The following is a 27,996-nucleotide window of genomic DNA, read 5'->3' as shown; positions in this document are numbered from 1 at the left end:
TCGAAGGAATTGTCCTTAGAGCTCCGAGACGATTCTGTAGAGGCACAGATCTGGGTAAGGGTACCAAACAATTTTGGTACCACCATCATTCTTAAATGGAAGAAGTTTGGAACCACCAAGACTCTTTCTAGAGCTGTTCCCCGGCTAAACTGAACAATCGGGGGAGAAGGTGCTTGGTCAGGGACGTGACCAAGAACCCAATGGTCACTCTGACAGAGTTCCAGAGTTCCTCTGTGGAGATGGGAAAACCTTCCAGAAGGAAAACCATTTCTGCAACACTCCACCATTCAGGCCTTTATAGTAGAGTGGCCAGACAGAAGCCACTCCTCAGTAAAAGGCACATGACAGCCCGCATGGAGTTTGCCAATAGGCACCTGAAGGACTATCAGACCATGGGAAACAAGATTCTCTGGTCTGATGAAACTAAGATTTAACTATTTGGCCTGAATGCCAAGATTCACGTCTGGAGGAAACCTGGAACCATCCCTACGGTGAAGAATGGTGGTGAGAGCATCATGCTGTTGGGATGTTTTTCAGGAACAGGGACTGGGAGACTAGTCAAGATTGAGGAAAAGATGAATGGAGCAAAGTATAGAGAGATCTTTGATGAAAAGCTGCCCCAAAGCAGCTTCCAACAGGACAACGACCCGAAGCACACAGCCAAGACGACGCAGGAGTGACTTCAAGACAAGTCTCTGAATGTCCTTGTGCAGCCCAGCCAGAGCCCGGACTTGAACCCGATCTAACATCTCTGGAGAGACCTGAAAATGGCTGTGCAGCAACGCTGTACAGCAACCTAATCGCTGACAAAGGTGCTCAACAAAGTAAAGTAAAGGGTCTGAATACTTATGTCAATATGATATTTCAGTTTTTTATTTTAATACATGTTTTTACTTTGTCATTATGGGATATTGTGGGTAGATTGATGGAGGGGAAAAAATTGTAGGCTGTAATGTAACAAAAAGAGGAAAAAGTCAAGGTGTCTGAATACTTTCTGAATGCACTGTAGCTAAGGAGCCCCAAGTTGGCAGAGAGCAGTAGTTATCATTTAGCCCCAGGTTAACACTGTATTTTAGTTACCAATAGCTCAGATAGGTATCCTCATGTTATCCGTTATATCAATATCAGACAAGTGCTAGACTGCTGTAGGTCTGTATGAAGCTTAACATTAGCAAACAGCTGCAGGGTTGTGGTGGTTAGCTACCAAGATTGCATGGGTCATTTATCTAATAAGCCTCTACAAACAAGCTATTTTGTGACTAAGCATTCTTTTCAAATGTTTTCTGAAAAGAACATGAGTTTTACTGCTGTGCTGTTCTGATGTGTAATAGTATCTATCTTTGTTTTTGTTGTGTGTGTGCATCTGATTTACACATGTTTGTATTTGTTTGTGTGTGTTGGGTATATAGCCGCTCTGCACTGTATTTTACAGGTTAAGTAGGTTATGCTTTTTATATGTAATTTCAGACCCTGGGGGGGGGGGGGTCTATCAAATCAAATAGTTTCCATCAGATAGAGCCAGACATTTGCTGAACCTTCACCTAAATGTTATGTTTCATCCTCACTAATACAGACAATTGACTGTGTGGGTGCTTTTTTCTTCTTCCAATGGCTGGCATTTACCATGGTTATCCAAGATATGAGTGTTTTAGGAAATATGTCTAAAAACAGCAGTAGAGCTGTGGGTCAAATGAGACAGGATGGTTTGTCTGCCATCTAGTGGACAAAGTGGCGCAAGCTTTTCTGTTGCCAGTTCCTCCTGACATTATGCTGGACAACTGTTGGTGTCTTCAAGTTGCTTGTAGTTCTTAATTGCACAGTGTTCCCGTTGTGAGTGACCATACTGTTAAATGATCTGTGTTCCTTAATTTAGGTGCTTGCAAGTGTCCATTGCTCTGTGTTTTTATAAGCGTAGTGCACTTCACTAAATAAGCAAAGTAACACTTGCTTGCTAAGAGTCTCTGATTTACACTTGCCTTCAAATCAAATCACATTTTATTGGTCACATACACATATTTATCAGATGGTATTGCGGGTGTAGCGAAATGCTTGTGTTCCTAGCTCCAACAGTGCAGTAGTATCTAACAATAAACAACAATACACACAAACATAAAAGTTAATTCCATTATTTAAGAAATATATAAATATTAGTACAAGCAATGTCTGAGGGCATTGACTAAAATACAGTAGAGTACAGAATATACATATGAAATGAGTAAAACATTATGTAAACATTATTAAAGTGACTAGTGTTCCATTATTTAAAGTGACCAGTGATTCCATGTCTATGTACATAGGGCAGCAGCCTCTAAGATGTAGGGTTGAGTAACTGGGTGGTAGCTGGCAAGTGATGGCAATTTAACAGTCTGATGGCCTTGAGATTGAAAATCAGCTTCTGTCTCTCATCCCAGCTTTGATGCACCTGTACTGACCTCGCCTTCTGGATGATAGTGGAGTGAACAAGCTGTGGCTCGGTGCTTGATGTCCTTGATGTTCTTTTTGGCCTTCCGGTGACATCGGGTGCTGTAGATGTCCTGGACGGCAGGCTGTGTGCCCCTGGTGATGCGTTGGGCAGACCGCACCACTCTCTGGAAAGCCCTGTGGTTGTGGACGGCGCAGTTGTCATACCAGGCGGTGATACCGCCCAACAGAATGCTCTCAATTGTACATCTGTAAAAGTTTGTGAGGGTCTTAGGGGCCAAGCCAAATTTCTTCAGCCTCCTGAAGTTGAAGAGGCGCTATTGCATCTTCTTCACCACACTGTCTGTGTGGGTGGACCATTTCAGATTATCAGTGATGTGTACGCTGAGGAACTTGAAGCTTTTCACCTTCTCCACTGCGGTCCCGTCATTGTGTGCTCTCTATGTTGTCTCCTGAAGTCCATGATCAGCGCCTTCATTTTGTTGATGTTGAGGGAGAGGTTATTTTCTTGGTTCCACTCCACCAGGGCCCTCACCTCCTCCCTGTAGGCTGTCACGTCATTGTTGGTAATCAGGCCTGCTACTGTTGTGTCATCTGCAAACTTGATGATTGAGTTGAAGGTGTGCGTGGCCAAGCAGTCATGGGTGAACAGGGAGTACAGTAGGGGGCTGAGCATGCACCCTTGTGAGGCCCCTGTGTTGTACCTTCACCACCTGGGGACGGCCCGTCAGGTAGTCCAGGACCCAGTTGCACAGGGCAGGGTTCAGACCCAGGGCCCAGAGCTTAATGATGAGCTTGGATGGTACTATGGTGTTGAAGGCTGAGCTGTAGTCAATGTACAGAATTCTTCCATAGGTATTCCTCTTATCCAGATGGGATAGGGCAGTGTGCTGGACAATGGCGATTGCATCATCTGTGGGTCTATTTGGGCTGTATGCAAATTGAAGTGGGTCTAGGGTGTCAGGTAAGGTGGAGGTGATATGATCCTTAACTAGACTCTCAAAGCACTTCATGATGACAGAAGTGAGTGCCACAGAGCGATAGTCATTTAGTTCAGTAACCTTGCCTTCTTGGGTACAGGAACAATGGTGGACATCTTGAAGCAAGTGGGGACAGCAGACTGGGATAGGGAGAGATTGAGGACGTGGCTAGGAATGCCGTCTGGACCTGCAGCCTTGTGAGGGTTAGTACACTTAAATGTCTTACTCACGTCGGCCACGGAGAACGAGAGCCCACAGTCCTTGGGAGCAGACCGTGTCAGTGGCACTGTGTTATCCTCAAAGCGGGTGAAGGTGTTTAGCTTGTCCGGGAGAAAGACGTCGGTGTCTGCGACGTGGCTAGTTTACCCTTTGTAATCCATGATGGTCTGCAGACCCTGCCATATACATCTTGTGTCTGAGCCGTTGAATTGTGTCTCCACTTTGTCTCTGTACTGACATTTTGCCTGTTTGATTGTCTTACGGAGGGAATAATTACACTGTTTGTATTTGACCATATTCCCAGTCACCTTGCCTTGGTTAAATGCGGTGGTTATCGCTTTCAGTTTTACATGAATGCTGTCATCTATCCATGCTTTTTGGTTTGGGTAGGTTTTAATAGTCACAGTGGGAACAACATCCAATATACACTTTCTGATGAACTCAGTCACCGTGTCCGTGTATATGTCAATGTCAACATATCCCAGTCCTCGTGATCAAAACAATCTTGATGCATGGATTTTGATTGGTCAGACCAGCGTTGAATAGACCTTAGCACAGGTCCTTCCTGTTTGAGTGTCTGCTTATAGGAAGGGAGGAGCACAATGGAGTCATGATCTGATTTGCTGAAGGGAGGGCGGGGGAGGGCCATGTAGCCATCCCGGAAGGGAGAGTAACAATGGTTGAGAGTTCTTGTAGTGCGAGTACTACAGTCAAAGTGTTGATAGAAATCCCCAGCCACAATAAATGCAACCTCAGTGTTACATACGCCTCTAGGAAGAGGGAACGCAACACCCTGCAACAACTCAACTCCCCATGGAGTGAAAGCGGTATGGGACTGTAAGTGCAAGTAAGGATGACAAAGGCAGAGAATTTACCGTTTACTGGAAATGTATTCCTCTCACACAGTCATTTTGGGGAAAACGGGCTGAACGGAAGCAAAGCAAAAAAATTAAATGTCAAAGCCCCCTCTCCTACCTTACCTGCCTACCCACTACTTACCTAGCTTAGCACAACCTGGTGCGCTAACCAAAATACAAGGGGGTGGTCTGCCCAAGTCTTACCTAGTGTATATAGACAGTAAATACTATGGGTTATGTATGCCCGCAGGCCTCTTGCCTAAGCACTCCCTAGGTGCCTTCCCCTTCCTCCCTGGGAACAAATGAAACAGAATAATACAAACAGTTCAACAATCAAAACAGTCCTTTGGACATAAACATACCTCCGCAGGACCGCTACAATATACTTCACAAATAAAACTCTGCGAAACAACTAACTGAGGACACTAAAGAGGCTCTCTCTGAGCAACAAACACAGAATACAGGACATAGCAATACACTCTCTCTCAGCAACAACCAACACAGGACATACTAATCATCTCCCTTCTGAGCAACAGAACACTGGCTTATATAGCTGGAGAAGGAGTCTGTAATGGGATACAGCTGTATCCTGACGAGGGGGCGGGGTCAGCTCCAATTAGCAATGGAACCGACCAATCAGCTGCTTGGGGGAATTTCAGAACGCCATTCTGAAACACACACATACAAACAAAACCACAACACAGAAACTGAGGAACGTAACACTCAAGAAATGTGGTTTCCACTTTGCACAAAGTCCAGTGTAGTTCCTTGAGGGCCGCCGTGGTATATGCTTGAGGGGGAATATACACAGCTGTGACTATAACTGAAGAGAATTCTCTTGGGAGGTAATAAGGTTGACATTTGATTGTGAGATATTCTCGGTCGGGTGAACAAAAGGACTTGTTCCTCTACGTTATCACAATCACACATGAGTAGTTACTCATGAAACATACACCACCGCCTTGCTTCTTCCCGGAGAGTTCTTCATTCCTGTCTGCGCGATGTACTGAGAACCCAGCTGGATGTATGGACAGGGACATATAGCATAATGATTCTAACAACCTAAGAGCTTTTGCTGCATTATTACACCCACTGTGAACCTAAGGATGGTATTTGCTGTAGGAGGAAGCACATGGATGTTCTGGGCTTGAGCATAAAAGTTAACTTTTCTAAACCGGAAAGTATCAGTTCATGTTTAGAATATAATGGGGTAAAATTTATGCAAATATTTTTTTTTCTACTGGATATGTTGTATAAGAACTGTATTTTAATTTGAAAGTGGTAGTAAATATGAATATATTTTAAAGTAATTGTATTCCCTTGGATATGTTAATAAGTATTGCTTGGGTTATGAGTCAATGTGGGTGGAAGGATTTATTTTCTGGGATCTGGAGTGGAAATTCATTCCATGGGTTAAGAAATGGCACATTTGTGCTATTTATACTTTTGCCTTCAAAGTCAGTGTGAGGTTGATGCTGCAGGCAAAGTTCAATCAGGAGTCCAGTTCTCCTCATGTTTCTGAGTCAGCAGGTCATAGCTAAGGGGCCCCAGGTTGGCAAAGAGCCCTAGTTATCATTTAGCCCCAGGTTAACACTGTATTCTAGTTACTGGTAGCTCAGATAGGTAGCTTCATGTTAGCCGGTATATCAGCCTGAGACAAGCGATAGACAGCTGCAGGTATAGATGAAGCTAAAAGTTATCAAACAGCTGCAGGGTTGTGGTGGTTAGCTACCAAGATTGCATGGGTCATTTATCTAATAAGCCTATACAAGCAAGCTATTTTGTGATTAAGCATTCTTTTCAGACGTTTTCTGAATATAATGAGTTTCACTGCTGTGCTGTTCTGATGTGTATCAGTATCTCTGTGCTTGCTGTGTGTATGTGTGTGTGTGCGTTCATCTGATTTACACGTGTATTTATTTGTATGTGTTGGGTATATATCCGCTCTGCACTGTATTTTACAGGTTAAGTAGGTTATGGTTGTTTGTATTTCATTTCAGACCCTGGGGGATCTATCAAATCAACTCTTGCTTCCTTCCAGCCAGTTATTTGCTGAACATTCACCCAAATGCTCTTTTTCAACATGAACACCCTCACTAATACAGACTTTGACACTTTACGTTGTTTTGCTTGTGTGCTCCCCCCCCCCCCCCCCCCCCAATGGCTGGCATTTACCATGGCTATACAAGATATGAGTGTTTTAGGAAATATGTCTAAAAACAGCAGTAGAGCTGTGGGTCAAATGAGACAGGATGGTTTTTCTGCCATCTAGTGGACAAAGTGGCGCAAGCTTTTCTTTTGCCAGTTCCTCCCGAGATTATTCTGGACAACTGTTGAATTCACCATGTCCAATGACGCAGCTGGTGCAAAATTGTGTTCTGTAGATTTTGAGATTTTTGGCCATGTCCAAGGTTGGTGTCTTCAAGTTGCTTGTAATTATTAATTGCACAGTATTCCCGTCGTGAGTGACCATACTGTAAAATGATCTGTGTTTCTTAATTTAGGTTCTTGCAAGTGTCCATTGCTCTGTGTTTTTATAAGCGCAGTGCACTTCACTAAATAAGCAAAGTAACACTTGCTTGTTAAAAATCTCTGATTTACACTTGCCTTCAATGACGCATAGCCTACAGGTTCTAACAACCTACGAGCTTGCTACTGCATTATTACACCCACATTCTGTTTACAATCCTGCAGTTAGTTATTAGTTTACACCCACAGAACTCTTAGTACAGTCAATATGGAACCTATCATCATAAGTGAAGACTCAGTCAACTGTATAAGCTAATAAGTGATATAGCCTATTATATTTGTCAGTAATCACGTTTTCTCTGTTTCTTGTAGGGGTCTGTTTCAGAATGGTAAGTTTCTCCCACAAGACCCTATAGCTGAATTTCAGTAAAATGAAAATAATAAACATTCTGCTCTGCTATATTAAGTGCCCACCCCTCGCACTTTCACAGAGGAGATGCCAACCAACAGTATAGTGCCTAGTGATATCACTCATGACTGTATGAATCATCTTCATTGCTCTCTCTCTCTCTCATCTTCTCTACAGTACACAGAAAAGGAGGGTCTGAGACTGGGTCTGTGTGGCTGGGTAAAGAACACCAACAAGGGCACTGTGGTCGGCCAGGTTCAGGGGCCTGCAGACAAGATCTGTGAGATGTAAGTCCTACACCACTATCTATCTACTGCATTGAAAAAACAATCCATGTTAACCAACGCAGGAAAAGCTCCACAGAGTGAAAGACAGTAGGAACAACAGTCTGGTTTGAAATATGGACTTTGAAAATGTTCTAACTATTTTCAACCCTTTCTAAAAGTGATACAGAATGCAATGCCAATAATCCCCTCCCGTTGCTGATCTGTCTTCAAGGCCCTGTGTTTTATATACACTGAGTATACAAAACATTAAGAACACTTGCTCTTTCCATGACATACACTGACTAGGTGAATCCAGGTGAAAGCTATGATCCCTTATTGATGTCACTTGTTAAATCCGCTTCAATCAGTGTAGATGAAGGGGATGAGGCAGGTTAAATAAGGATTTTTAAGGCTCGAGACAATTGAGACATGGATTGTGTATGTGTGCCATTCGGTGGGTGAATGAGAAGAAAAAAGTTTTAAGTGCCTTTGATAGTATGGTAGTAGGTGCCAGGCGCACCGGTTTGTGTCAAGAACTGCAACGCTGCTGGGATTTTCACGGTCAACAGTTTCCCGTGTGTATCAAGAATGGTCCACCACCCAAAGGACATCCAGCCAACTTTATACAACTTGTCATATGCGATGACGCTGGAGAGACGAAGCAAGTACGGGGAGTAAAACATTTAATAAAGACGGACATGGAACGAGACAGGAACAGCGTCAGCAAACTAATACTAAAGACAAAAACAATACAGCAGCGGAGAACAGAGCTGGGGACTGACAGATATAGGGGAGGAAATTAACAGGGGATAAGTGACTCCAGGTGAGTCCACTAACGCTGATGTGTGTGATGAGGGAAGGCAGGTGTGTCTGATGGATGGCATGATGGATGGCAGGAGTGCATGATGCAGGCAACCTGGCGCCTTCAAGCGCCAGGGGGAGGGAAGAGCGGGAGCAGACGTGACACAAACTGTGGGAAGCATTGGAGACAACATGGGCCAGCATCCCTGTGGAACGCAACTCAATATTAGGAAAGTGTCCCTAATGTTTGGTATACTCAGTATATATTTCTATACTATGAGGTTGGAATAATACTGTGAAATTGTGAAAATGATGATAATGCAATTTTAGTGTAAGAGCCTGTTTTGGTGGGATGGAGTTTTAGCCTGCCTGGCGACATCACCAGGCGATATAAGTTAATATACCAAGAATAAAGAGACTTTCAAACCTCCTGAAAACTTCTATTAGGCTCATCCAATTAGGCACCTAACTCAAACCACTCCCAGGCTGTCCAAGCAAAATTCTTGCTTGAGAAATTGCTATTTGCTAAGACCATTTTGACCATTTTAATTGAACAAAATAACAGTAAAGTTCTTAATTGTTACCCAGAAATGATTTGATCTTGAGATAAACAATGGCTGCATTGGGCCTTTAATCAGTGCTTGACTTGGGCAGGAGCTCACTTGAGCTTTTCTACTGCTTGAGCTCCTATTCCACTTATAGAATATTAGCTAAAAAGTATTGTGGAGCTCCTGCACCTAAATGTAAACAGTACCAGCACCCAAAATGAATATCGGCACGTATTTCAGTCCAAGTCAAGCACTGCCTTTAATGTTTTTCTCTTATTATACCAGCAGATGGCACTATTACCCTGTATAGACCAGTTCCAATATTCCATAGTCGTGTTATAGTCGTGTTATAGAACTAAACTCAATAGAATTTAGACTTTTTGGAGTCACACTTCACTCAGTGATTGTTTTTACAATCCTCACAATCCTCGAGTCTGTCTAGCCCCATAGATATGATTGGCTTTATTTTCCTCTGTTCTGGTGGGCAGGGCAATCACAGACCACTGCCGGCACATTCTGTAATGATGAGATAGTGTTTTGGCATAGCCTTCCACTAGAACGTCCTGATACATTCAGTTTCTCTGGGAGAGAAATATCACACGATTCAAACTAAATTTTCCTTCCAAGTTAAGTGCTATTATCCAGACCTATTATTTTGACTGATCTTTGTGTGTTGGTGTGATATGAGCTGTTAATTGTTGTTGTTGTTGGTGTTGGCTCACACGTAAGCTGATTACTATGGATAATGTGTTTCTTCTTGTCAGACTTTGTCACAAATGTTCCCTTTGAGAGTCCGTTTGGGGAGGTGACGGAAACCTGCGACTGTCTGCTCCAATTCTCTTTTTCTACATTTTCTTCTCCTCTCTCAGCATTGCTCTTTTGCTCTCTTCCTCTCTCTCGCTTTCTCTTGCTCTCTTGCTGGCCAGGGACTGAGTTTCTTGGTAGAGATAATCTCACCGACAGGACCGGGGTCCGGGGGTGGGTCTCTCATCCAGATGTGAATCTGATGTCATCGGGGTGGAAGCAGGTCACAGAGATTACATCATAATCTCAAGTGTGTTCCACAGAGAGCTATGAGAGGCTGCTCCACACACCCACCCTGCCGCACACCCTCTCTAATGCTTACTGTATCTCATCACTACGCCCAGAAATTCTTGTAACTAAACACACACACATACACACACACACACACACACATTGTTGATACACTGTAGGAGACAAAGTTTTCACAGATCAAAATTATTTTCGTTTTTAGTTAACGTCAGTCTTTCAAGACCTCTGTCAATGTGAGCCAAAACCGAGCTTTACATATTTTCTCACTCTTAAAGGTTAATTGGTGTAGAGCACACTCTTTGGAAATGCCAAGCCTTCACAGATCACACCTACCCTTTCATGAGGGATACACATTGCTGTGGGTGTGTGCGTGCATGTGTTTGTGTGTTGTTCTCTTTTACGTCAAGCACAGTAGTGTAACGGCTGATCCTGTTTCTCCATAGACAGTTGAAGCAGAAAAAAACAGAACAGTGTCTTTGGGACTCAGCAGGCGTCATCTCTTCCTGAGCTCAGCTCTGTTGAGTGTTCTGGATACCTCAATCTGTAGACATGGGATCATTGACAATGCAAACTAAACCCTGGTGCCTACTCACAAGGTCCAGCTGTGCGTGCTGCTATGGTAACAGTGTCATTCCTGGGCCATAAAACCTCTATTTAAAGAGCCCTAATGGAATTATCCCCAATTTACTCTGTCTGGTCAGGAGAGAGAGAGTGGTTTGGCCAGTATCAGTCAGCTTTTGTGTTCCCTAATATGACATGATTTCCTTCTTAATTGTTATTTTAGGCCACAGAATTCTGGGTGGATGGATGAACTCGCCCTGCTATTGGGCCCAGATCATATCTGCATGACTGCTGCATCCATCCCTATTGAGATAATTCAATCAGCCATACAGCTACAATGTATTCTCCTCAAATCATTAACAAGACTATTTCTTTAACAAATAGGTTGACAATTAATAATGTCTGAAGCTATTGGAGAGTATGCAGCTGAGCTCCTGCGTTGAATTAGAGTGTTTTTGATTTTCTCTGAAGCTATACCCAGTACCCCCGGTGGCAGGTAGCCTGGCGGTTGAGAGTTTTGGGCCAGTAACCAAATTGTCGCTGGGTCGAATCGCTGAGCCGACTAGGTGAAAAATCTTTCTGTGCTCCTCCTATAAATCGCTCTGGATAAGAGCATTTGCAAAATTGCTGAAATGTACCCACCCACGTACCTGCATTTGGCCTTTTTTCCCTCATTTTCTACTGCTCTTTCCCTATCCTACTCTGTTCTGTGTTTGGATCATATTCCTTATTGGTATGTCACAAATAACTTATATGTATAGAACAGCGAAACCACCACTGAAATCAAGCTAGAAGTCCCCACCCGTTCATTCAATTTCAAGCTAGCTGATGTAGGCTAGTAGTCTGTATCAGACAGGGAGTGGCATATTATTTTTATGTGTCACATGTGACAGGTTAAAGGAAATATTCATAGCCTGTTATACATTAAAAAGTATTAGTAAGTTTATAGTATGTGAGGATCTTAAAACATCTAAGGTTAAAAAGATGCATTCAGTATTAGTTGATAGAGATTGATAACATTCATATAATTGTGTTAAAGTTCAAATCTGTCAAAGGATACGAATTGTGAGAGTAATGTGTAAACGTTATATTGATTACTTTATTTTGTGGTGCCTAAAAATGTTCATCTGTGATCTACGAAATGCTCTTAATCTATGAGCCGGAGATCGATTGCTCTGGTTTCCACCCATATTCCTGGGGAAAATCGCGGTCTTTTCTCATTACACTAAACGTTGAATTGAGAATACAACACCGTATCACACTCATGATTATTTCTCCCCTGTTTTCAGGTACTTTATTGATGATAAAAATAGTAATTTAAATGTTATAACTCGCTAACATGTCAAGAGTGTTTAAGGTGTGTCTTAGTAACGTCTTGAGGAAGTTAGAGTTAAGTTTGAAGAGAGTAATATTAGCCCTGCTCGGTTGAAGTGAAGAATAGCATCGTACTGAGAGTAGCTGCCATTTTATGTCGATTGTGAATGAACATGTACGTTGTTAATAAGATATTTTGCTGTGTTAGTTGTATAATGGGTTTTCTGTTGTTTTGTAATGTGTTACTTTTGTGAAATTATGACACTAAACGTTGAATTGAGAATACAACACCGTATCACACTCGTGATTATTTCTCCCCTGTTTTCAGGGGTGTAACATTTTTGGAGGCACCGCTGAGATCGCTGCTCAGATGTCCAGTTTCCACACCCTGGTCGCTGAATTCCGAGCCAGCTAAATCTCCACATAACAACTCAGGCAGGCTGCAGTGAGGAAAGTGTTGCTGTTCGAGGGAAGTTGGAAGTTAGTGGTTAAGTACGTGTCAACTGAGGCCATTGATCGACCATCAGAGACAGGAAGGACCATCTAATTCAGAGTCAACTCCTGCACAGTAAAAGTTCCTCCTGTTCTGTCAACATGACAAGCGCCTTGGAAGAACTACAGGAAGAGGTAGTAGGAGAATTGCACACCCTGACTAAAGACAAATTACTAGAGATATGTGATTTCCTTGAAATATCAGGCGAACAGAGAAGAGATGTTAAAGACAAATCCCGCATAGCATTAATGACTCGCATTATGATGTTCCTTGAAAGAGAGGAAGTCGCAGAGTTAGAAGATGGCGGCATGTCGGAATTGTTGCTACTTAGAGACGAAATTACAGAGATGATCAGTGGCATAGATAACAAAACAGGGCAAATTGACCATGATATTGAACCAGCCGGAACACATCACAGAATAGAGGAACTGAGAACTGTAACCCCACAACAAGGGGTGGGAACTGAGCAGATTATTGCAGCCAAAGCCAGTGATTCTCTGTGTCAGCCCCAACACCATGCCAATCTTCAGGGGAGCGTGCCGCTCTCACCCAATGCACAGCCCAGCTCATACTGCCGCAAAGAGTTTAAAATTTCTGGTCAGATAGGTGAACCGGGCCAGAAAGAAAAACTGATTTTTTTCCAGCCTTGCCCATCAGATTGAAAATGGACTTAACAGAGGCTATCCTGAGGTAGAAATAGTAGACGCAGTAGTCAGGGCTATTTCTCCAGGCTCACAGCTACGCAGCTACTTGGAAGGTAAACCCCAGCTAACTCTTCCCACACTTAGATGTATCCTGCGTTCCCACTTCCAAGAGAAGAGTGCAACAGAGCTTTACAAACAGCTAGCTTCAGAAGCACAGCATAGCAAGGAGACCCCTCAAAGCTTCCTGATGCGCGTTTTAGATTTGAGGCAAAAAGTACTGTTTGCATCCCAGGAGTCAGAATCAGGGCTTAAGTATGACCCTGCTCTAGTCCAGAGCATGTGTTTTCACACAGTCCTTACGGGTCTCCAGAGTGACAGTATCAGGATAGACATGCAGCCTCTCCTGCTAGAGAGCAAAACATCAGATGAGGTTTTGCTAGAGAAGCTTAACATTGCTTGTGCTAATGAGATAGAAAGACGAAACAAAAAGCGGTTTAATGCCCCACAGCCTGCTACAATTGTAAGTGTAGTCCAGTTAGAAGATACGCCATCTGCAAAGTGTCCTGTGAAGGAAGCCAAAGCTAAGATACCCGCAGGACTGTTAACAGAGTTAGCTGAACTTAAGACAGGTGTAGCTTCTCTAAAAGGTCTCAGTGCAGAGATTGAGGAGACATTACAACAGCCTATGTTTCAGTCACCGCCTTGTGCCTATGCCCCACCCCCAGTTAGGAGGCCAAATAGGGACCCCCAGCCACCTGTTTCCCAGCAGCAGTATTATAGCAGCTACAGTCGGTCCCAAGCACCTGACCCTGCGCAGCATCAATATGCACCTAACTGGTATACCAACCGCTCTGCTCAAGCTCCAAGGAGGTGTTTTGTCTGCCAGCAGGCCAGAACAGATGCACGCTGCACACACTGCTTCCGATGTGGGAGTGGAGAACATTTTCAAGCTGGATGTAAAATCCGGGGAGCCAGACCATCAAGGGAGGCCCCTTTAAACGGAAACGGGTTACCGCTGAGGGACGAGTGTTAACCGTAGCTACCAAAAAGTCCCAGAAATGTGCAAATTGTGCCAGAGAAAATTCATTTGAGAACCTGAAACAATGTTCATCATGTAAAGAGACACTGTACTGTTCCAAAGTATGTCAAAACCAACATTGGACTAAACATAAGGAAAAATGCACTCACCTGAAAATTGACTTGAATAGTGAAAGGTTTTCCTGCACAGAGGAAAATGCCCACTCCTTACCATCCCTAGCTCAAGGTTGCCACCCCCGTAAGGTCACCTCGCTAGTCGGCAGACAGTGCCTTATTGAGTGTCACCTGAATCGCCACCACCACCAAGCTCTATGGGACACAGGCTCTCAGGTATCGGTCATTGATGAACGATGGAAAGAGGAATCTCTCCCAAACGCAAGGCTGAGAGATGTTTCAGAAATCCTGGACTCACCTGATGATCTAAGGTTGACTGCAGCAAATGGGACTGAAATGCCGTACCTGGGATGGATTGAAACAACTTTTCAGCTAGCCTCTGAAACTGACCAAACAAAGGAACTGATCATCCCGGTGCTGGTAATGAAAGGCTGTCACCTATCTCATCCCATCATAGGTTTCAATGTTATCGAGCACATCCTGACAATGACTGAAAAGACTAAACGATACAGTACAGTAAAAACAGCTTTCCCAAGCCTCAAAAGAAACAAGGTGAGAGCTTTTATACAGGCTGTTAGCGCAGAACAGACAGATGAATACGCAGTGAAAACCAAGAAAGAGAAGGTTGCTGTACCAAAACACAGTAGCATTCAGATTGAGTGCCGTGTAGCTTCCCAGCCTTTCAAAGATGACATGACAATGCTTTTCCAGCCAGACCTGAACCCGCAGTGGCCAGACGACCTTGAGTTCTTTGACACACTAGTCAGAGTCAGGAAAGGTGTTTTTCCAGTTATCCTGCTTGATGTCTCTAACCCCACTGACCACGACATTGCCCTGCTAGGACGCACAATAATCGGTACAGTACAAACCATTATGACTGTGTTACCTGCCCAAGTCTTTGAAAAAACTGTCACTCCAGCCACAGTGAATCACACCAGCGTTCGAATCCCATGTACTGCTACTGAACAGTGGGATCCACCAGTAGATTTAACTCACCTAACCGAAGAACAGAGAGAGGTTGTTAGGCAAATGCTTAGAGAAGAGTGTCACTCCTTCTCCAGATCAGACAATGACATTGGCTGCATTGAACGATTGAAAATGACTATTTCTCTAAAGGACTCTGAACCAGTAAAGCGCACATACATGTCAGTGCCCAGGCCACTGTATCAGGAGATGAAGGATTACATTTATGACCTCATAGTCCAGGGCTGGGTTAGGAAGTCAAACTCTTCATATTCTTCACCTGTCGTGTGCGTTCGTAAGAAGGACGGGACCCTCCGGTTGTGTATAGATTACAGAGACCTGAACAGAAAGACACATCCCGACCGCCAGCCCATCCCTCGGGTCCAAGACATTATGGACAGTTTAGGTGGTAATTCCTGGTTCTCCCTCTTAGATCAGGGGAAAGCATATCACCAGGGGTTCATCTCTGAAGAGAGCAGATCACTGACAGCATTTGTGACACCGTGGGGACTCTATGAGTGGATACGTATGCCATTCGGCCTCATGAACGCTCCTGCAGCTTTTCAGCGGTGTATGGAGGAGTGTTTGGAAGGGCTCCGGGATAACATCTGCATTCCTTATCTGGACGACACGCTAGTTTTCAGTAAAACATTCAACAGCCATGTGAATGATGTGCGAAAAGTTTTGCAGCGTCTCAGAGAGTATGGCATTAAACTCAAACCAAATAAGTGTGATCTCTTTAAACCCCAGGTCCGTTATTTGGGCAGAATAGTGTCTGCAGAGGGCAGCCAAGTTGACCCAGCCGATTTTGAAGCAGTAAGAGCATTGAAAGAAATCAGACCAGAGACTGTGGGCCAGCTCAGAAAAATGCTTGGTTTACTCACTACAGACAGTACATCAAAGACTTTTCTAGGAGTGCCAGCTGCCTGTATGACCTCCTGAAAGCAGATTCAGAGAAATTACCTGACCACCCACGGAAAACAAAAACAAAGAAAGTAAGTCATGTGGTGCCCTCAAACAAGCCAATCCTGTGGACTGACCAGCATCAACAGGCACTTGAACAGCTGATTGAGTGTTTGCTTCACCCACCAGTTTTAGGTTTCCCTGATTTCACTTAGCCATTTGTTGTACACACTGATGCGTCACACCAAGGCTTGGGAGCAGTTCTTTATCAAAAGCAAGAGGGGAAGCTTAGGGTCATTGCTTATGGCTCTCGAACCTTAACAGCAGCTGAGAAGAACTATCACTACCACTCGAGCATGCTAGAATTTCTAGCTCTAAAATGGGCAATCACTGATATGTTCCATGACTATTTGTACTATGCTCTGACCTTCACTGTATACAGCGATAACAACCCGCTCTGCTACATTCTGTCTACTGCAAAACTGAACGCAACCACTTCCAGGTGGGTTGCAGACTTGGCTGATTTCCACTTTACAATAAAGTACAGGCCAGGCAGAGAGAACGGTGATGCAGATGCTTTGTCAAGGATGCCACTGGATGTAGAGTCACTGATGAGAGAATGTTCTGAGGAGCTTCCACCAGACACCATCGCCGCCACGATACAAGCAGTTGAGGTACAGAAAGAGGCTGTTGTACCTTGGTCATTTTCAGCTGCATCTATGTCAGTATCAGCTGAAGGGGAGACAACCACTGCAACAACCAGCTCGATCCCAAAAGATGGGATAAGAGAAGCACAAGAATCTGATCCGGTCATCCGTCCTGTGCTCAATTTCAAACTGTCTGGTTCCAAACCGCCAGTTAAAGAGCAAAAGAAATTCAGTCCAAAGACAAAATGCCTATTCAGAGAATGGGACAAATTGACAGTAGACAGTGATGGCATTCTGTACAGAATCACTACAGCCCGCAAGCAGTTAGTTCTACCAGAGCAGTACAAAGATAAAGTGATGGAAGAGTTGCACAATAACATGGGACACCAAGGTACTGACCGCACTGTTTCACTAGTACGTGACCGCTTCTTCTGGCCATATATGCAATCTGACATCGAGCACTATGTGACTAAAACTTGTAGCTGTGTCAAGCAGAAAAAGCCAGCCCATGCAACAAGAGCTCCTCTGACAAACATTGTGACAACACAGCCATTTGAACTGGTATGTATTGACTTCCTTCATCTCGACAGATGCAAAGGGGGATATGAGTACATCCTCGTGGTTGTTGATCATTTTACACGTTTCACTCAAGCCTACGCCACCACATCAAAGTCAGGTAAAACTGCTGCAAATCTCATCTTCAATGACTTTGCCCTGAAGTTTGGGTTCCCGTCCCGCATCCACCATGACCAAGGGGGAGAATTTGAAAATCAGTTGTTCCATCAGTTAAAGAAACTCAGTGGCATGGCGGGGTCCAGGACAACACCCTATCACCCGATGGGAAACGGTCAAGCGGAACGCATGAACAGAACATTGTTGCAAATGTTAAAGACACTAACTGAGACACAAAAGTCAAATTGGAAGGAGTCTCTGAACAAACTGGTTTATGCCTATAACTGCACTCGTTGTGAAGTGACTGGCTATTCACCATTTTATCTTCTGTTTGGGAGATCACCCAGGCTTCCAGTTGATATGCTCTTTGGATTGTGCACAGAGGCAGGTTCCAGTAACCAGTGAGACTACGTGGAGAACTGGAAACGAGGGATGGAAGAAGCATACGCCATTGCAAATGAAAATGCTCAGAAAGCCGCTGAAAGAAGTAAGAAGTACTATGACACTAAAGTTAGGAGTTCAGTGCTACAGCCTGGCGAGCGAGTTCTGATTAAAAACCTAACACCAAGAGGAGGACCAGGAAAACTCTGTAACTATTGGGAGGATACAATTCACACAGTGGTGAGACAAATGGGTTCAGACCTGCCGATTTATGAATTGAGACCAGAAAGGGGTAGGGGACGCTCCAGGGTCCTGCACAGAAACCTGCTCATGTCCTGTGACCACTTACCTTTTGAGACACAACCAGAAATGACCAAAGTGGACAAGAGTCAGAAAACGAGGAGACACCAGCCTGCATCACAGCCTCTAGATTCTGATGAAGACAGCGGTGATGAATATGACCTTCATCATGAGCCGCTACAGATTCCCACATCTCCTACAGTACCTGAGGAGAGGAATGCTGAACCAGCGAGAGAGTGGGAACACAGACCCCCAACAGTGAAACAGACAGTTGCATTGCCAGTCCCTGATACGCTACCAGCACAGTCTCTTGTTGCAAAGCGGCTGGAGGAGACAACAACACACACACAGGGTTCTCTCATCCTTAAAATCAATGAAAGTCATCACAGAAAGCACATGTGTTCCTGGGTGTTTTGTAGACTTGGAGAAAGTGGATGGTGATTTAGTGCTCCGTATCAGTTGTACCATGTATGCAGCACTGTGGGACTGACCTGCTGCCTGCTATAACTAATATAGCTCTTCTCTCTCCTGAGTCGTGTGACCCAAATCAGAACAACTTCTGTGTAGGAAGAGACCTACAAACCACCACTAGGAGGGAGGGAGGGATGATTGTTCAAGAGAGTGAGGGAGAGTGACAGAGGGAGAGGAAATTAGAGAAAGCGAAAGGGAGAAACTGAATGATGGATTAAGGGAGAGAGAGGGAGGGAGATTGAGTTAATCTATAAAAGAGTATGAGAGATGGGGATAGAATGAGAACAAGAGAGGGAGAAGCAGAGGGTGATGAGGGAGGATGATAAAGTAGTTAGATGGAGGCTGTAGGTGCCACTGTTTTCTACAAGGTCTCTGTCCATGGCGGCTGAGACCGCTGGTCAGCGAGTGGCACGGCGGGGACACAGATGGTCTGGATTCTGGCCCATTTAATCCCTCTTAGCCCTGTTTTGATGGAGCCCCAACTAAAGCCTTATTCCTCTCTAAAGCTCTCTATAGGAATGTCACTACGCCCCCTATTCACTGCAGCTATGTGTAATGCACTGCATGCAGCTGTTGGGCTGATGACTGTTTGGGGACAGGGGTTTTCAGCCTATTATGAAGCTCAGACTGGCCCAGATGTTTCATTTTGACCTCCTCCAGCTCCAATGGTAAGATTTCCTCTGGAAGTGTTTTCTTTAAAGCTGCTGTTTAGGATGCTTTATATTTTAGTGAACAAACATCCACCAATGTTTTGGTTCCCTTCCCCAGATCTGTGCCTCAACACAATCCTGTCTCGGAGCTCTATGGACAATTCCTTCGACCTCATGGCTTGGTTTTTGCTCTGACATGCACTGTCAACTGTGGGACCTTATATAGACAGGTGTCTGCCTTTCCAAATCATGTACAATCAATTAAATTTACCACACATGGACACAAATCAAGTTGTAGAAACATCTCAAGGATGATCAATGGAAACAGGATGCACCTGAGCTCAACTTCGAGTCTTTTAGCAAAGGATCTGAATACTTATGTAAAGGTGTTTCTAAAAACCTGTTTTTGCTCTGTCATAATGGTGTGTTGTGTGTAAATTGTTGAGGATTTTTATTTATTTAATACATTTTAGAATAAGGCTGTAACGTAACAAAATGTGTAAAAAGTCAATAGGTCTGAATACTTTCCAAAGCTAACACAGTAAAAAAAGCTAACACAGTCAAATACAACTCTGAAATTACAGCTAACTAGCTATTTTGCATTGACATTCATGTCCACATTAATGATGCTGCATAATTTTACTTGGTCAGATAAATAGCTAGCTGACACCCGACACCATTAACTATCTTTGCCAGGGGGAGATCGAATTCGCATTTTGCAACATTGCTTCCATTGTCTGATTGGCAAACTGCAAGGTTCATACAAAGCTGTGCTGTTGCAAACTAAATGCTAGCTAGAAGCAAGAGGAAATTGTGTTTAATAAAAGCATGCACTCATAGATAAAAAGGGTCTCTAGATAGAACCTTTTGGTCAATTCAAATTTGAACTGCCATTCTGATTCAAAACCCAACTGCCATTCCATTATGGTGATGCAACAGGACGGTAGTTGAACTTGCAAATAGCCAACCAATAAGCATGTAATTTATCAATTTATTAAGGTAAGCAAACTTTATGATTTCATTTAAATATATAAAACCAAAAGTCATATGGCAAACTATAGCTAGGCTAGATAAACAAAGTTGTATTCGAATTTGAGCACCATCGTTAAGCTAGCTAACTTTGCCCTCTAGCTGCCTAGCTAGGCCAGGAAGAAGTTAGGCTACTTTAATTAGCCACATTATAAGCTAGCAAGCTAACAAATAAACATTTTTTATTATGGAATATGGCAAATAGAGCTAGCTACTGACCCAGCCTGACATTGGCAATTAGCTTATTGTTACTTTTATTTCAGTTGCAACGTATGTGTACTGTCTAATCAAATGTCCCAAAATTAAATTCAACAAATTAAATTAAAATAAAACCTAACCAAAAACCTAAAACCTTTAGCACACATTCATTTGCATCAAGCCTGTTTTGAGCATTTGGCCATAAATTCTCATCCACATCAAAGTGAATGTTGTTCATGCACCGTGTGAAATAGCTTTTGGCATGGCGAATCCAAGCTTGACATTGGTCTGCATTGATGTCGTCATATGCCTCATCCATGGCCAGAAGGAGGGTGGCAAACTCATGGGGATGGCAATCGTATACCTTCCACCTCCCATTCCTCAAGTGGGTTAAGGAAAGGAGAGTGTGGAGGCAGGTGAAGGGTCATGAATCGGGGATGGGGGCCGAAACCATACTTGAACCGCCTCTGCATGGTGGAATCTGACATTGTCCCACACAATGACTTCGGTGACCCCTTCACCTTGACAGGCCTGGTCAATTTCATTGGGAAACAATGAGGTGTGTAGCTTTGTAGGATCAAAGTAATGGCCTATGTCCTACCACACCATCTTCAGAGATAGCTGCTCACATGGACATGTTTCCCCACGTTGTCCAGGCACTTGAATGGTCGCCCGTTGGCGGATGAGCCTCTGCCCACGACGCTGAGTTTTGGCCAGGTTGAAGCCCACTTCATCAACAAAGATACACTTGTGATGGTTCACAGCAGCATCAAGCACCATCTAAAAATATATATATGTTTTGTAGTATAGTTCCAACATAATATTGTTAAGTAGCATGTGCATCAAATAGTAACAGTAATACAGTATATAGTGCTGTACCTGAACATACTCAGCCCGCGGTTGTTTCACCCAGTCGTTGTTTCTCTCAAAAGGCACCAGGTAAATGTGTTTCATAGATACCTGGTGCTTCTTCAAAAAGCGGGTGATTGTCGGTATACTGATGGTTGCCACATTGGCAAAGGTGTCATCGTTCTCCTCAATGGCCTGCTCGATTTTGGACAGCCGTGTGTCATCCCAGGCCTTCATCATTTCCACCACTGCTGGTCGGTTAACACACGGCCACATCCATGGGGTCTTGTCAATCCTGAGGGTAGAACAGTGTATACTGTCAATAGATCATACTGTAACATATTTTGTGAATTTACATGCATTACAATGTCATTTACTGTACATGTAATGAGAAAGCATAGTGCATATCCTGCAGACTTACCTGTTTTCTTGACGAAATGTTCTCATGATCAAATTGACAATTGATCTTCTCAGATTGGGGTGAACTAATCGGGCGGCCTCTGCCATGGTAAGGCCTCTGTTTACCATATGATCAACAACGATGGCCCGGACTTCATTAGATACAACAGTTCCCGCCGTCTGCCTCCCTCTCTCTGATGTCCACCTCTTTGACGGGGCCCATGTCCACCTCTCTGAGGGGCCCCTTGTCCATGAGCTATTTGATTTCTTCTTCTTCCTTGCTGTCTATCCTGCTCCATGTTGAAAGAAAGTGCAAGTGTTTACACACACCCTTTTATATGGTGACAAATTGTGGTTGCCCCTATGTGAAATCAATTAGCAATAACAAGTGGTTATTATCTATGGTTATCATGTATCATACATATCATTTTATTTTATTTATTTTTATTGAACCTTTATTTAACAAGGCAAGTCAGCTAAGAACAAATTCTTATTTACAATGACGGCCTACCACGGCCATACCCTAACCCGGGCCAATTGTGCGCTGCCCTATGGGACTCCTAATCACGGCCGGTTGTTGATACAGCCTGGAATCGAATCAGGGTGTGTAGTGACACCTCTAGCGCTGAGATGCAGTGCCTTAGACCGCTGCGCCACTCTGGAGCCCATTAGGAGGCCACATTTAGATGTTCATACTTTACAAACACACGTTTTATTTCTGTAGTTCTCAAATCCATATATAGCAGACAAACCAGTTAAAATCTATAGGTTTACCAAACGGTTAAGTGATTAACCATTAAGCGCAATTGGATTAACTGATGGTCAAATGTATTTAAGCAAATGAGAAGAGAATCATATGAAATGTGCTGTGAACATTGCATCGTGAAAGGTATTTTTAGATGAAATGACTAATTAGGTTTAGTCAATTGAAAATATGCTTAAAGTTTTGATGATCTGTTTTGAGTTTTGTACTAAGAGTTGTTCAATATTACCACATACTTGTGAAAATAGTACCAAAGCGATACAAAAAAAAAAAAAAAACGTGTAACCTTGGCAGAGTTTTGGAAGTCCAACTTCATTATAAACCATACAGAGCCGTTAGCCAGCCAGGCCCAGTTAAGATCTGCTCCAGATTGCTCTCCAGGAACAATGCAATGCCTTAGTTTATTCTGCAGCAGAACGTCTTTTTGAAACACATTGAATTCCTTCCCATACGCTGGTCTATGTTATCTCATTTCCTCAAGTGTGTGGGACAAAGGAAATGTCCTTTCCTCTAGAGGCCTGGTCAGTCAGGCAGAGTGGATGCAGTGGGTGGTGCTCACTCAGAGACCAGGCCATTATTATCAACCCACCATCACATGGTCAATGTTAGGTCTTGTTATAGCAGCAGTCATTGCTCTCTCGCCGCTCTCGCTCTGTCTTTCTCTCTCTGTGACACACACCAGGTTTGTTTTCTTTTCATGTGCTTATTAGATCAGTTCACACAGTCATGTGCTTCTAAATTGGGATAATTCACTTATTAGGGGGTGGACTGGCGGGTAGCTTTGCTTGACAGGTTCAACCTACGAGTCAAAAACATCAGTCCATCAATTACCAGGACAAGAAGAGCAAATGCTTTTAAAAAGGAAAATAGCCACAGACACATCATATAGTAGATAGACAACCCGCCTTATGCTCATACTCTTTTGGGTTCAATCCTCCATTTTATTTAGCAGAGTAATGTCAGGGGAGATGAATATTTACCTGATGCAACGGGCGATTTAGAGCTAACCTCTAAGCCCTGTGATTGCTGTCAAATCAGCAGTCTGTGGGCTGTGTGCGACACGAGAGCAGAGCAGAGCAGAGAATGCAGATGGAGATGTTGCCTCATCTCTCGCTCTCGCTCTCTCCCTCCATTTCACTCTCTGTCATTGAGGCGCAATGGGCAGCTATTGCGTTGTGTCTCTGTGATCTGACTGAACTCCCATCGCACCAGACCGTGCTTCAGGATGACCACATGTGGCGCACTGATCCTCTACAATCTCTCCACTAATCTACACAGACTAGGAAATAATGTAGCCCATATCGGCCATGCAGCAACTTGAGTGACAGGGCCTCAGTCTCCAGGGCTTGACCTACATGCTGTAGAGTAAGCATGTTGCCTGTTGCTCCTCACTGAGGCATGTCTCATGGTAAACTGAGGTTTAGACTTAAGACAGTGCTGAGTTATACAATTCAATTTACTTGATTATGTTTGTGTTGTGCTTTTCCCAAAGTCATTTGTCATAGAGAACAGTAGAGATGGTGCCAAGAAAAACTGCCTCCTATGCACTGTACTGAGGTTGGCTGGGGCTTGGACTCAGGCTATAGCTGAATCATTTGTCTTTGCTGACAGAGGTTAGGATCATGTTGCTGAACCATTTTTACCAGTCGGCTGAAACAGAGGTTGAAGTTTTAGTGAACGCCCACAGCTGTTTATGACAAAAATCCCAGTTTTGCAAGGGAATAGGAGGGACTATATTATAGCCGATACAGTCAATCTAGTGTCACCCCCAAGGGTTGGCCGGCTTTCTTAGAAAGCCTGCATTCCCTGTGTCCATCTGACATGTGACAAGCCTTATTTGGCCTAGGCACTGGTTGCTGAACAGAAGGGTCTCCAGAAAACCTCAGATTCCCTGCTATCTAGAGCGTGTTCAAACTCTCAAAGTTAATTTTAGCAATGGAATGTATGTTCTCAAGCTATAGAGAACATGGTTAGCTGTTGAGCTGATAAACAGATCATGTAGTAGCTTATATTAGAGAAAATAGCCAACACAAGAACAGAGCAGAGTGATCATTCCTTATGGGAAACAGAAGCAGTGTGTTGCCTTAAAAAATGACCATCATTGACATGAGGGTGGTGGATAACAGAACATCTCTTTCTTTTCCTTTTCTATCTTTCTAATTGCGCAGGAAGGTGTGGCTGTGTAAGGAGGGGAGTCCCAGCTGTTCCATCACCCGGGCCTCGTTCTCCAATGAGAGATCCATTGACAAGGTGGAGCTCTTTGGCTTCAAGACACGCTTCTGAGGAACTCCCTTCATCCAACGCCACTCTAGCCACACCCTCTCCAGTGCTTTTACCACATCAATGTCACCTACGGTCTCTGTGGGTACCACCTTATGTTTCTAAATGCATTGTTTCGTTCCCAACCTTTCTGAAAAATACATAAAAAAATGTCAAGATTTTGTCAGATGCCTAAATCGATTTTATGCAGACAGTTTGAAATTGTGTGACATTTTTGTTTTAAGTAGAAGCTAATCCAAATAGTTGCTCATCCAAAAGTTGTTGTCTTTTTCTGAAAAATGCATTCCCCGTCTGAACATTTTGAATGTAACATTCAGGCTGGCAGAGCAGCATATATTGTCAGGCAGCTTTGTGCTTTGCAGATTCTCAATGCTTTTCTTCTGAACATGTAATGCAATAAAACCATTCAAGCTAGATGTTATTAGAATTCAATACAAATGCACTATTAAATAGTTAATGCAAAGGACAAAATATATATTTTTGTTGTCCCTTTAAGATAGATCCTCTTACTGTGTCTCTTTCCTACCTGGTCTCCTCTGGTCCTGAATAATGTTGTGTAAGGTCACGTGATTGTTTACCTAATCCAATTAAACATAGAGAAAGCCAGCCAGTCAGACTGCACCATCACGCTGAGTTGCCAAGACACAACTGGCCAAGTCAGGAGTATTGAATAACCCATTAGAGTTTGTGTGTGTGCGTGTCTGCTAACGTGCATGTGTGTCAGTGGAAGCTGCTGAGGGGAGGACGGCTCATAATAATGGCTGGAATGGATTCAATGGAATGGCATCAAACACATGGAAACATGTTTGTTACCACTCCATTCCAGCCATTATTATGAGCCATCCTCCCCTCAGCAACCTCAATTGGTGTGTATGCTTGTGTGTGTGTATGTTTGTGTGAGTGCGCGTGCATTCATCTGCATGATTTTCGGTTCATTAGACACGTAGGCCTATGTGTGTGTTTATCTCCATGGCGCTTGCACTTTCTTTCTCTCGCACAAATCATCTCGCTCTCTGTCTCTCGACACTATGTTGTTGACTCCCAGCTGCCCCTGCCCTAACCCCTCTCTACCTTGCCTTGTGCCAACACCATCTCGTCATCACCCAGTCAAGTCTACCTCAGTAACAACATCCATTCTGGTATGCTTTTTACCCAGCATGCAATGTGGTGGTAAATCCCCCATGTGAGCAGGAGCAGGGCAAAATCCTCTTATCTGACAGAGAAACTTGATTTAACCCAAGGGCTTATGATCCAATATTGAGCCCAGTCTCCTACTGCTCTGCATGGGAATACAGTATCAGAGAGAGAGAAGCATACTGTACCTGAATCTCTCTTCACAGCAGGAGGCTACTGTCCTTACAGCATTCATATTAACCTATCAGGACCCCTCCATGGATAATGATGCTTGTTATAGATTTAGCTTTATCTAATTATGATATATGGGCAGTGCTTTATCTAATTATGATATATGGGCAGTGCTTTATCTAATTATGATATATGGGCAGTGCTTTATCTAATTATGATATATAGGCAGTGCTTTATCTAATTATGATATATGGGCAGTGCTTTATCTAATTATGATATATGGGCAGTGCTTTATCTAATTATGATATATGGGCAGTGCTTTATCTAATTATGATATATGGGCAGTGCTTTATCTAATTATGATATATGGGCAGTGCTTTATCTAATTATGATATATGGGCAGTGCTTTATCTAATTATGATATATGGGCAGTGCTTTATCTAATTATGATATATGGGCAGTGCTTTATCTAATTATGATATATGGGCAGTGCTTTATCTAATTATGATATATAGGCAGTGCTTTATCTAATTATGATATATGGGCAGTGCTGTTTAATGTCATAGACAGACAGGTTTAGAAAGTGGGGGCTTCTTGGTCAATGACTAATTGTTTAAGTGCCCTTTGAAGCCTCATGTGAAGGTTTTTTCCTGGTCTCAGATGAATGGATAAAAGCCTTTGGGTCTCCACTACGCCCCACCCCCACCCTTCAGACAGGATCTCATATAGTAAAGATCAGTGGCACACTTAAAGTGACCAGGTAGCCTAAGCAGTCCCATGTCCTCAAGTCCATTACTACACTTGGGAACGGGGGTGTAATGGCCACTTAACAACAGGGTGGAATGGAGAGACTGACCGTGGTAACTTCTTGATACAGCAGTATGATAACCCCACCAGTGCACACACATCACACCCACACAAGTCTCACTTATGCTTCAATGTTCAGTCACAAGATGCTCTCCACTCACTCATAACAGTATGTTTTTCACTGAGTGTACAAAACATTATGCTTTCCATGACATAGACTGACCAGGTGAATCCAGGTGAAAGCTATGATCCCTTATTGATGTCACTTACTAAATCCACTTCAATCAGTGTAGATGAAGGGGAGGAGACAGGTTAAGTAATATGTTTAAGCCTTGAGACAATTCAGACATGAATGGTGTATGTGTGCCACTCAGAGGGTGAATGGGCAAGACAAAATATTTAAGTGCCTTTCAACGGGGTATGGCTGTAGGTGCTAGAACAGGTCCACCGATTTGTGTCAAGAACTGCACCGCTGCTGGGTTTTTCACGCTCAACAGTTTCATGTGTGTATCAAGAATGGTCCACCACCCAAAGGACATGCAGCCAACTTGACACAACTGTGGGAAGCGCTGTTCTGGCTGTTCTGATGACAAAAGGCGTTCCAACTCAATATTAGGAAGGTGTTCCTATTGTTTTGTACACTCAGTGTATAACTCCTCAGTCTAAAGAGCTGTCTGTCCATTGTTTTCTACAGTACAGTGTTTGTCCCTGATATATTGCAATGCTCAGTAAATCATTCCTAACTGTGTCCAGTCCAAAACACACCACCTTCATGATGTTCTCCCAACCCTCTCTCTCCCAGTGTGAGTAGGCTGGGTGCGATGCGGAGTGTGTTGCCATGCCACCCATTCCCAGGACCTTTCTCACTGGAGCCTCTGCAAGGACAAAGGAGGAGGCCCTCTGATTGGAGGTGGCCAAAAGCAGTGGATTTATGTCCCATGTGAATAGGACATGCACCACTAGAGAACCACTCATTTAGGCCCCAATCCGCTACAGTTACATAACCTATACAATCCCCCATTCAACGCAGTCTTCAGCCTTTGTCTGTGTGGTGTGGTATTTATCCCAGTCCTGGCGTTTCCATGACAATGAGTCAGCGGTGTGGCATTGAATCACAGGCTGTGTATTATAACTGTACGTTAATAGCCACCAGTGGTGCTCCTACATGGAAACAGTACAGGGGCAACTCTCC

General features: G+C 43.6%; 2 protein-coding genes and 1 long non-coding RNA gene across 4 annotated transcripts in view; 2 read left to right on the top strand and 1 right to left on the bottom strand.

The window, feature by feature from the left end:
- LOC110502574 (acylphosphatase-2) overlaps positions 1 to 25,163 on the top strand; it is a 43,420-nt gene extending 18,257 nt beyond the window's left edge. The window contains exons 1-4 of one of the 2 annotated variants that reach the window (XM_021580715.3): positions 6,770 to 6,888; positions 7,319 to 7,335; positions 7,533 to 7,642; positions 24,581 to 25,163. In XM_021580715.3, the coding sequence (XP_021436390.2) occupies positions 6,822 to 6,888; positions 7,319 to 7,335; positions 7,533 to 7,642; positions 24,581 to 24,695 (309 nt within the window). In that variant the 5' untranslated portion in view covers positions 6,770 to 6,821 and the 3' untranslated portion in view covers positions 24,696 to 25,163. Of the gene's footprint in view, positions 1 to 6,769; positions 6,889 to 7,318; positions 7,336 to 7,532; positions 7,643 to 24,580 lie in introns of those variants that run through there. The other variant, XM_090217061.1, reaches the window with a different exon arrangement.
- Positions 12,545 to 20,554, top strand: LOC149972543 (uncharacterized). Its single transcript, XR_016491000.1, has 2 exons — positions 12,545 to 19,192; positions 19,293 to 20,554. It is a non-coding gene; the product is annotated as an uncharacterized LOC149972543 (long non-coding RNA).
- Positions 19,609 to 25,346, bottom strand: LOC149972542 (uncharacterized). The gene is made up of 4 exons (XM_090217060.1): positions 25,219 to 25,346; positions 21,672 to 21,939; positions 21,281 to 21,545; positions 19,609 to 21,181 (listed from the first exon to the last, which is right to left on the bottom strand). Exons 2-4 carry the CDS (start codon positions 21,776 to 21,778, stop codon positions 20,999 to 21,001), a joined length of 555 nt encoding a protein of 184 aa, XP_090073186.1. The 5' UTR covers positions 21,779 to 21,939; positions 25,219 to 25,346; the 3' UTR covers positions 19,609 to 20,998.
- Between the last annotated feature and the right edge of the window lie 2,650 nt (positions 25,347 to 27,996).

This window comes from Oncorhynchus mykiss, chromosome 23 (genome assembly GCF_057628025.1).
Source record: "Oncorhynchus mykiss isolate SJ-2025 chromosome 23, ASM5762802v1, whole genome shotgun sequence".
In the NCBI taxonomy this organism is placed as follows: domain Eukaryota; kingdom Metazoa; phylum Chordata; class Actinopteri; order Salmoniformes; family Salmonidae; genus Oncorhynchus; species Oncorhynchus mykiss.
The sequence above is the reverse complement of the archived record's forward strand: the minus strand, read 5'-3'. Positions and strand labels throughout refer to the sequence as shown.